Source organism: Malus domestica, chromosome 05 (assembly GCF_042453785.1).
Source record: "Malus domestica chromosome 05, GDT2T_hap1".
In the NCBI taxonomy this organism is placed as follows: domain Eukaryota; kingdom Viridiplantae; phylum Streptophyta; class Magnoliopsida; order Rosales; family Rosaceae; genus Malus; species Malus domestica.
The window spans coordinates 39,904,849-39,916,348 of record NC_091665.1 but is presented as its reverse complement, the minus strand read 5'-3'; the positions used below and the strand labels follow the sequence as shown (position 1 = coordinate 39,916,348).

Below are 11,500 nucleotides of genomic sequence, written 5' to 3'. Positions count from 1 at the left end.
AATAATTGAAACTTGTGTGAGGAGTAACAAATATTTAGTCTTGATCAAATAGTTAAGGGATCTTTATTCAATGGTTGTCTATCAGAAGTGATAGTCGTCCATAGAGCACTCGGGGGCGATTGTCCATGAAAGCACTCGAGAGAGACAGTCATCCATAGAGCACTTTGGAGAGACGATAGTCCGTATAGAGCTTTTAGAGGCATTCGTCCATAGATAACTCTCCATGGTAAATGAGTCTTCTCTCAAAATGGTGACATGGCAAGAGTGGGATCGGATCAGACGGGGATCTTCGTTCACAACTTCATATTCCAAAGCAACAACCAATCATACGGCTTGGTCCAAAGCATGTAATCGTGGCTTCTATGCAGCTCCCTGGAAGCAAGTCTCACATTTCCCACATTATCAATTTAATGGAGGATCATACTATTACATAAGAAAAGCCATAAATTGATACTATTCTAAAACTTCTTGGTACAAATTGATAAAATTAGAACTTCATTGTCCATTTTGAAAATCAACTACAACTCAATAATGCTATTTTTACCATATTTTTGTACTACAATTGTATATCACCTTAGGTGGCATCTGATATGGATAGTCACATCATCTAAATTAATTAGCATTTAATTTCAAAATATTAATCACTAATAAATAAATAAATTGTTAATTAAATGGGTTAATAGAGGTGTACTAGAGGTAGCGAAAAAACTGATTTATTTGTCACTCACTTGCTCGGATATTGCATATGCAGTGAGTGTTAATCAATTTATGCTTTCACCTAATGAAGGCCATATAGGGGCTGTAATGCGTATTTTGGGGTATCTAAAATCTGCGCGCCCAGGAAAAGGGTTGATGTTCAAGAAGCATTTGTAAAATTACAGCTCAACGTTCTAATTCAGATTATTTCACTTTTGTAGGGTGCAACCTGGTTATACATGACGTAGTAAAAACATAATGTAGTTGCGCAATCTTCCGCAAAGGCCAAGTATCGAGGCATTGCTCATGGCATTTGTGAACTCCTCTGGCTAAGGTGGTTACTTAGTGAATTAGGCTTTAAACCTAAGGGTGCCATGAGACCCTTTTGCAATAATCAGACTGCTCGAGCTATTGTAGACAATCCAATTTAATATGATCGAACAAAACACACACTACTACAATATTAGCTTTAGGTGTCGGACGATCCTAGCGGTTAATAAGCTATTCTGACGGATAAATGATATCCGACACATAATTTATTTACTGTCGGATTAAAGTTACTTTCTGTCGGATAGAAATTCCTGGCGGATTTTTCCTGGCAGATCTAACCCTCAGTATTTTTGAATTCTTTTTTTTTTTAATATTTTTAACATATTCTGGCGGTTTTTAAGTTAATGGTGGCGGTTAGAACCGACAGAAATTGACTATTTTATTATTTTAGTTTCTGGCGGTTATTATTTTATTATTCTGACGGTTATAACAGACATAAATTGACTATTATATTATTTTAAAATGTTATATTGATTACAAATAAATAAATAAATAAACAAATGGTTTAAATATTTTTTTTTTCACTCACGATCCCGTTACCTAATCTCTGAATGTTTTTTTTTTGCGACTTTTTACACATGCTATCTCGGAGTATATACAAACATATTTGACTGTTGGATCATTGAAACTAGTTTTGTAGAATGCATATCCTATCAAATTGATAGATTTAACAAACACTTAAGAGTTAATGTTATACTTCCATTAAGTATAAAAAATTATCCACTAGTGTAAATATTTTAAATTGAAAATCGAATTTGTTCAATGCATTCTTATAGGGTTCTTATAGGGTCGAGGAGTGTAGCTGTAAAAAATCATCAAAATCGGAGCTAAAATAATCGTTAAATTGTGATTTTTCGTTTATAACTGTCGAAAACTTTTGTTTTGTTACCTAATCTCTGAATGTTTGTTTTTTGTGATTTTTTACGTATGCGATCTTAGAGTATATATAAACATATTTGACGGTTGGATCGTTGAAACTAGTTTCGTAGAATGCATATCCTATCAAATTGATAGATTTAACAAACACTTAAGAGTTAATGTTATACTTCCATTAAGTATAAAAAATTATCCACTAGTGTAAATATTTTAAATTGAAGATCGAATTTGTTCAATGCATTCTTATAGGGTCGAGGAGTATAGCTGTAAAAAATCATCAAAATCGAAGCTAAAATAACTGTTAAATTATGATTTTTCGTTTATAACCGCCGAAAACTTTTGTTCTGTTACCTAATCTCTGAATGTTTGGTTTTTGTGATTTTTTAGGTATGCTATCTCGGGGTATATACAAACATATTTGACAGTTGGATCGTTGAAACTAGTTTCGTAGAATGCATATCCTATCAAATTGATGGATTTAACAAACACTTAAGAGTTAATGTTATACTTCCATTAAGTATAAAAAATTATCCACTAGTGTAAATATTTTAAATTGAAGATCGAATTTGTTCAATACATTCTTATAGGGTCGAGGAGTGTAGCTGTAAAAAATCATCAAAATCGGAGCTAAAATAACCGTTAAATTTTGATTTTTGGTTTATAACCGTCTAAAACTTTTGTTTTGTTACCTAATATCTGAATGTTTGTTTTTTGTGATTTTTTACGTATGTGATCTCAGAGTATTTACAAACAAATTTGACGGTTAGATCATTGAAAAAAATTTCGTAGAACGTGTATCGCGTCAAAACGGTAGATTAAATAAACACTTAAGAGTTAATGTTATACTTCCATTAAGTATAAAATAAGATTTTGTGGTATCCACTAGTGTAAATATTTTAAATTGAAGATCAAATTTATTCATTGCATTCTTATAGGGTCGAGGAGTGTAGCTGTAAAAAATCATTAAAATCAGAGCTAAAATAATCGTTAAATTGTGAATTTTCGTTTATAATCGTCGAAAACTTTTGTTCCGTTACGCAATCTCTGAATGTTTGTTTTTTACAATTTTTTACGTATGCAATCTCAGAGTGTGTACAAATAAATTTGACGGTTGGATCGTTGAAAAACGTTTCGTAGAATGCATATCGAGTCAAAACGGTAGATTAAACAAACACTTAGAGTTAATGTTATATTTCCCCATCAAGTATAAAATAAGATTTTGTGGTATCCACTAGTGTAAATATTTTAAATTGAAGATCGAATTTATTCATTGCATTCTTATAGGGTCGATGAGCGTAGCTGTAAAAAATCATTAAAATCGGAGCTAAAATAAACCGTTAAATTGTGATTTTTCATTTATAACCGTCAAAAACTTTTGTTCCGTTACGTAATCTCTGAATGTTTGTTTTTTACCATTTTTTACGTATGCAATCTCGAAGTGTGTAAAAATAAGTTTGACGGTTGGATCGTTGAAAAAAGTTTCGTAGAATGCATATCTCCGTTAAATTTGCCGGAATTTTTAAGTGGGAAAAGTAATTTGTGCTAAATTTTTATTTCCGATAAAATTTTTGTTATGTCGTGATTTATCTTCTTAATTTCTTTGAACAAAGCCGAATTTAGACATGGTTCCAGAAAAGAGAAAGACTTGCATGATGGATACATCGTCATGGTGCCATCTTATGCCAATGAATAAACATGTGTAAATTTTTTTATTCACAAATTATTGTTTTATACAAACCGTCAAGTGACGATGTACGATCCCCTGTAAGTTGTCCCCGTAAAGGCATAGGACTATAGCTCAATGCATTTTTTTAGGGTGAATTGGAAATTTAGTCCTTGAATTATCAACTGAGTGAAAATTAGGTCCTTAAACTATTTTTTTCAAAAAAATTAGTCATTGAATTATAAAAACCTGACAATTACATTCTTAATAGTAGATTTGAAGCTACTATATATATTCAAAGAAAGATGTGCATTCCCCCATAAGGGAACACATGTATTATCCATAAAAATATATATAACCCCCCAACATAAGTTCTAAGCCAAAAATTCAATCCCTTTGTAAGTTCTAAAGCCAAACCATAAAACATCAAAGTTTTAAAAAAATAATATCCCTTGTTCCTGAAAAGTTTAGGGGATAAAACATCAAAGTTTTACAAAAATAATATCCCTCGTAGAATGCATATCTCCGTTAAATTTGCCTAAATTTTTAAGTGGGAAAAGAAATTTGTGCTAAATTTTTATTTATGTTTTTCAATTATTGATTACACAATATTTAGTTTGTGTGATGACATTTTCATTGTACAATTATCATTTTGTTACTTTATTGCATATTTTACATGGGTTATTATCTATTAAACCAAACAATTATTTATTTAATTTTTAAAAACGTATTCTATTTAAATACATATTATTTATTTATTTATTAAACCAATAAATTATTATTTTATTTTTTAAAATCATAACAAAATTTTGGGGGGAATTTAAAATTTTGGGAGGAAATTTTGAGGAGATTTTTGCCGCCACTTTTTTCTGTCTTTTGTCTGTTTTTATTTTTTTTTAAATTTCTGTCGGTTTTAACAGACAGTAATGAAATTTCTATCGGTTTTTATTTAAAAATGTTTCTGTCGGTTAAAACCGACAGTAATGAAAATTTTCCAAAATAAAACCCCTCCATCTCTTCCTTGCGCCAGTGTCTTCTCCCTTCCCCCTTTTCTCCTCTCGTCATTTCCTTCTCCTTCTAGAAGCAAGCTGAAGCTGTGAAAATGCATGCCGACTTAAAGTGGGTATGTACTGGGGAGATATGGGCGTTGATCTCTGGGAAGGAACAAACTGAAAAATATGAGGTGCGGGTTTTTTTTTCCTTCATTTAAAATATAGAGAAATGTGTATGTGATTAACCTCCATTTTATGAAACCTTTTCTTCGATGTTGTTTCCTCAGTTCATTTGGCCATTTCTTGGCTACTCTAATTTGTTTCATTTTTTTTTTATATTTTTTTATCAACTAGTCACAAAATCATAGCAAAATTACAACGATTTCCATGGAAATTTCCCAGAAAATCCACTGCCATTGAGACTCAGGAGGGTTAATTTTGTCAAAGAAGACAAGTCTGGAACTTTTCCGGTAAACGAATTTTTACCCAAATCCAACTGCTCCAAGCTCCAGCAGTTTTTCAGGTCATCCGTGAGGCTTCTGTACAATCCATTGGAGCCCAAAGAAAGCCTTTTTAACGATGGAAGCGAGCAGATTGCATGCAATGGAAGAAACCCGGAAAGTTGTGCTAGGAAAGGAAGATTTCGGAGACGAAGCCGTCGGAGTCCCAGACGATCCCTGTGAAGTTGCAGACCCAATTGGGTGGTGCCCAAGTAGTGAAAAGACTTGGGTTTGAGGTTTCAAGGGATTGCTTGAAGTTTAAGAGAGGTTGAAGCTCGTCGGATGTGGATGAAAATTGCAGAAAGTGTAGTGAATGGTTGAAGCTCGCAGACGATCCCTTTTTATTTATTTTTTATTATTAATCTATTTTCTGTCGGTTTTAGCCGACAGAGATGGTTTTATTTATTATTAAGACCATTGACTGTCGGTTATAACCGACAGAACTTCTATCGGTTTTATATATTTTTTTATCGGTTTTATACATTTTCTATCGGTTTGATCCGACAGAAAATGGTCTTATTTATTATTAATTTATTCCCTGTCGGTTATAACCGACACAAGTTCTGTCGGTTTTGTATTTTTTCTGTAGGTTTTATCCGACAGAAAATGCTATTATTTATTCATTATTAATTTATTCTCTGTCGGTTATATCCGACACAATTTCTGTCGGTTTTAGAGTATTTTCTGTCGGAAAATTCATTTCCTGACGCGAGCAATTCTGTCGCTTATTATATCCGTCATTGCAATCATTTTCTGTCGGATTTTGCTTAAAATCCGACAGTAATATACGTTTTTTGTCGGTTTTTGAACCGCCAATTATAGATAATTTTGTAGTAGTGACATGGAGGTGGACAGACACTTCAATATTAAAGAGAATCTGGAATAGAAACGGAACGAGGTTCCATTTGTTAACTCTTTAGAATAGCTGGCATATGTATTGACACATGTTGTGTCAAAACGAGTTTTTGATTACTCACTTGTCAAGTTGCGTATTGGAAATATCTATGCATCAACTTAAGGAAGAGTGTTGATGTGAGTCAATTTGTCTCATATCAGATGTACACTAGTTAGAGTTGTTTGTATGTGTATATAGAGGTTTCCTTATGTTATCGGATCGGATGTACAAGAAATATATATAAAAGGAAATTGCCCCAAAGTTCTCTATTTTTATTCCAAAATCACCCCAGGTTCTCTGTGCTTTTTCCAAGTTCCTTCTTGCTTTTCAACGTACCGCCCCAGAATCTCATCTTCCTGTTTAGTCCCGGCACCTTTCCCCATTCCCAGCAAATTATTATATATCCTCCTTCCTCCATATGATGGATTAATAGAGGTGTACTAGAGGTAGCTGATCCCACGGCACATACACAAAACTAAAGATCACAAGGCAGCAACGTGCATGACTACACTCCATGAAATGGAATACAAAAAGGACAGCAGAAAATAGTGAGACAGTTTGGATTGAAGTTGCGTCAATTTCCAAAAGCGTGTTAGGAAACAGGGATTCTCCTAGTCATCAATGCCAGGTTTCCATCAGCCAATGGAGGGCTCGTCATTTCTATCATTCACGTGGGGTTCCGAAAGAAAATGAGTGAAAATGGTCAACTTGTTCCAAATCTTTCAAATCTCCCATTAATTTTTTTTTTTCAGACAATTAAGTATTCGATCTAATTAGTTGTCTTATTTTAATTGATTCTTAGTCGCCTAATTAGTTGTCTTCCTTTAGTTGATTTTTAGTCCGAAATGTCTTTCTTTTCTTACAAAAAAACTATCATGTTTGAAGTAATTTTCTCTAAAATGTTATGATATTTTCACTCTTTATAGCCACTTATATATCATTTTTAATTATACTCATCGAATTGAATAAATTAAACAAATACAAATACAAAGTGTGAGAGATTAAAAAGCTTATCTAATTATAACTTTGCTACTAAAAACTATATGTGAAAAGCCAAAAATTATATTAAAAAAACTAAGCACTCGGAGCGCTTTTGGCATTGTTTTAGGCATGGTATTAAATATCGATAATATCGGCGATATTTCGCCGATATTATCGTTTTTCAGAGGCTCCGATATTTTCCCACATATCCGTCTCATTATCGTCAAAATATCGCGATATTATCGATAATATCGCGATATTTTCGATATTATCGAAAAAGTCGTCGTGGATCCGTCGTCAGAAAGGCAGCCGAGGCTGCGTCGTCCCCCCAGCTGCCCAGATCTCTCTGCAATCCATGCTCAAACCCAATATCTGCGCCTCAACGACGCCGATTCCCCCGCCGTTGTCGAAGTCGCGGCGAAAGAGCTCGCAGAACGGATTGAAGCAGCTCTTGGGTTGAAGCAGGCGTAGATCCACAACTCCAGAACGGATCGAGCTCGCAGTTGTAGATCCACAACTCGTGGTCTGTCCCCACGGCGAAGCAGGCATGGTCTTGGGTTGAAGCAGACGTGGAACAGAGACGGAGGCGAGCGCGGCGCCGGCGGGGTAGTCTCCGGGGGGAGAAGGAGAATGGGTGGTTGTTGTGGAGGTTGAGGTTGGGGTTTGGGGGCGATTGGGGGTCGTGGTGGTCGTTGCTGGAGTCAACGACAGAGGTGGGGTTGTTATCGGTGGGATCGGTGAGGAAGGCGGAGAAGGATCAAGAGAACTCAGAGTTCCTGGGTTCGCCGACGAGGCGGAATACGCGGACGAGGAGGAAGGCGAGGGAGGAGGAGAATGCCATGTGGAAGAAAGATCGAGAAAGGTCTCTGTGCGTGTGTATGGGAGAAGGGAGAAGAGAGAAGGATCGAGAATTCGAGAGATCTGTCGATCTGTGTGTGTGTTTGTGGGAGAAGGGAGAGGGAGAAGAGAGAAGGATCCAGAGACAAGTCGTGTGTGCGTGTGTGGTGTGCGTGTGTGGTGGCGTGTGTGATCCCTGTGTGTGCGTGTGTGTGTAGGTGGTGTGTGACGGTGTGAGAAAAGAAAAGCATGGTAAATAATTCAACTTTAACATCTTTTAGGAATGGTACAATGTATAAAGTGTAAAATATTGTACTAATTCATTATATATAAATGATTATGGTGTGTTTAAACTTTTTTCATTAATTACTACATAGTTTCTACACTCACAATGTTTGCCAGCTCGCTATATAATCAACTTGATAATGTTAAATCCATCATGCAATGCATTTCCTTCCAATTTTTTATGATAAACTAATAGATAATTGACTAAATAAACATCCTGCAAAGTTTCAATAAAAATTTCCAAGTTTTTCTTACAATTTCCGTGGTTTCCATGTAATTTTTATCGATATCGATATTATCCCGATATTTCCATCGATATTTCCGTGTTTTCGGACTATCGATATTTCCGATATTACCGATATTTTCTTCCATGGTTTTTAGGTCATCCAAGCAGTTGTTCACTCGCCTAAGCGTCAATACTTATTCTTCACACCACTTTTGGTGAGCCAAAACATAAATCTTTGTCTTTTGAAGCGTTGCGACGTTCCACCAAAATACTCTGGCCCTTCATTTGAAGTATATATATTTTGACATTTTGTACACCAACTACTTTTTTATACAAACACAATTAGTGTTGCATATATTATAGGGAGTTTTAACAAAACATTTCTGGTACTGTTCACTTTTAATGAAAAACAACATTTTTACCTTTAACTGGCATTATTCACTATACTTTTAAAAAAGGTTTTTCGTTAAAAGAGAAGTTTTTTTAGATTTTTCGTTAGTTTTCCTTATATTATAAGTACAAAGCAAAAATTTTGAAAGACAACCCCACATGAAAAGTTGAAACAAAAAAAAATATTTATGGTTCTGAACTGAAAAATGAAATATATACGTGTATATATCACAAACAAACATATAGGAACTTATTACTAATTAAGTACGTACATTGTCTGCAAAGTACAACTAATTCCATGATTGCTTGAGACTTTGGACCTCTAAATCTTAGTTCTCTCTTCTTCTAGATTCCAAAGGTTCTCCCTAAAAGAAAAGTTGCCACTCATGTGTAACCCTTCATCAGCAGAATTCATGCCTACCGTTGTCGATTGTGCAATATCTTCAACCCAAAAGTTTGTGAAGAGGTCTTCCCCTAACCCTAAACTAGTAAATGGTGTTCCATCAATATTGTCTGTATCATGCAACATGGTCTTCCATGAATCAATAGCATTTTCTGTAGGTGGTGATGATGTCTGTAATAATCTGCTACAGTTCTCTTCAGATTTTAAAACTGCAACTCTAGCCCTCCGTGGTTGAGGTCTTATGACGGATGTGACTTTTGTTCTTTCTTTTGATTTATCCTTCATATATTCCAACTCCTTTCGTTGCTTGCTATTCCAATAATTTTTTACCTTGCCTGCTGTTCTTCCTGGGAGTCTTCCAGCAATTATTGACCACCTTACATGCACAAACAAAATGAATAAATAATATGTTAAAACTACAAAGGCATTTGTTCAAAACTACAAGGGCTTTGTAACTCATTTTTTTTGGTCAGAAACAAGGGCTTTGTAACTCAAGAATAGTAAAATTGTAAGGAGTTGTTGTCACGGTTTCAAAATTATTCTCACTCGGATAAAACCCATTCACTAGATTTCATATCAGCAAATTCATTAATTATGTTTGGCTTCATAGATTTTTAAAAAATTGGATGCCTAAAATACCCCTATTTGAATTTATTTATTTATTTTTTTGATAAACCATATTTGAATATTTGATGTACATAATTAATGCCTATATAGTAACATAAAACATGTCTAATATATGTTATTATACTTGCTTAATTAAGTCAATAAAACTATATTTTACATATTAATGTAGGTAAATTATTTCTCCCACACACACATGCATGATATATGTAAAATTCATGCAAAATAATTTACCTACATAATAAAACAATATTATTTTATTTAATACTAATTTACCTATTATTTGTACATATGATAATAAAATGTGCCAAATATATATATATGATATTGAATCATTGATACATACAAAATAAAATACCTACATAACAAAAGAATACTATTTGATTCAAAATTAATTTACTTACCAAATAAAGCAATGTTATTTGATTTGAAGTTAATTTACCTATTATTTGTACATACATCTTATAATAATAAAATGTGGCAAACATATGTAATAATATATAAAAAATAAATTACCTACAAAATAAAAGAATGTTATTTGATTCAATATTAATTTACCTACAAAATATATATTATTTGCTAATCATAAACTTACATATAGGTAAATTCATTATATATAACATATATTTTTTACTTGGTAGTATTTTTCAAATTTGGGTTTTATTTGGATGTTCAGAATTAGATGAATTTTTATCAAGAAAATAAAAGTTGTAAGGATCTATATCTAAAGAACCCTATTTTTTTTTTTATTAATTTTTTGTGAGGCTTTCTCAAGTGTGCAATCCTGGCTCCACAGACTTGGAGCACAAGCAAAGAAGGCCCAAAATGCTGGTAGCCAGCGTCTTAAGTTTTGCAAATAGGGTTTCGTATTCTGGATGTATGCCGTGTGTTAGTCGGTCAACAAATCTTATTTACTGGCTGATGTGCCTTGGCAGGCTCTCCCAGCTTCTTATGAAGTTCTTTTGTTTTGATACAATCTTCAAGGTGAGTAATATCTTTATGATAACTAGCTCATGCATGCATGCATTTGGCTTTTGCTTGGAATATAAAATGACTTGCCGGTTTTTTTTTTGTTTGCCAAATAAAGGGACTTGCCTGTTTCCCAAAAGTTTCTGAAGTCTATGGATTAGATCTATTTCATCCTCTGTGAAATCTCCGCTCTTGAGATTCGGCTTCAAATAGTTCAACCACCTCAGTCTGCAGCTTTTCCTGCATCTGTTTAGACCTGCACATTTACACAAAGACTTTATTTATAACATGTTTCTAGATAACCAAACTGAAGGACAACTAATTTTCTAGTCAAGTATGCCAATAAACTTGTCTCTTTACCTGTTTCGCGAGGAACCTGGTGCCACTTTCCATCTCCATGCTTTTCAACGTACTGCCTCAGAATATCATCTTCCTGTTGAGTCCAGGCACCTTTCCTCATTATTCCCAGCAAATTACTATCCTCAATATGTAAATATATACCAGATTAGAGATCATGAGGCCACCGACGTGCATGACTGCTCGCCACATAAATGAATGAAAAGGACCACAGTACAACTGAAACAATTTGATAGAGTTTTTTTTACCAGAAACGATAGGTTCAGGTTGTATTTCACTGATTCTTACAAAACAAATTAAATATATAAAACGAATTGGTGTCAATTGGGTAATACTCCAGTGACCAAAATTGGTCTAGAGTGAATTAGTAATTTAGTAAAGACAAATTAAACAATTGACGCAACAAACCTATAACGGTAATACATGAATTATCTCTAAAACACAAGTTATTATAGAGAAGTGTGATCACATAAAGT

General features: G+C 33.9%; 1 protein-coding gene across 1 annotated transcript; it reads right to left on the bottom strand.

Annotated features, from left to right (window-relative positions):
* Positions 1–8,871: 8,871 nt before the first annotated feature.
* On the bottom strand, positions 8,872–11,165 carry LOC108173435 (transcription factor MYB114-like). The gene is made up of 3 exons (XM_017332369.3): positions 11,028–11,165; positions 10,794–10,923; positions 8,872–9,450 (listed from the first exon to the last, which is right to left on the bottom strand). The coding sequence occupies exons 1-3, from the start codon at positions 11,125–11,127 to the stop codon at positions 8,994–8,996; spliced, it is 687 nt and encodes a 228-aa protein (XP_017187858.3). The 5' UTR covers positions 11,128–11,165; the 3' UTR covers positions 8,872–8,993.
* Between the last annotated feature and the right edge of the window lie 335 nt (positions 11,166–11,500).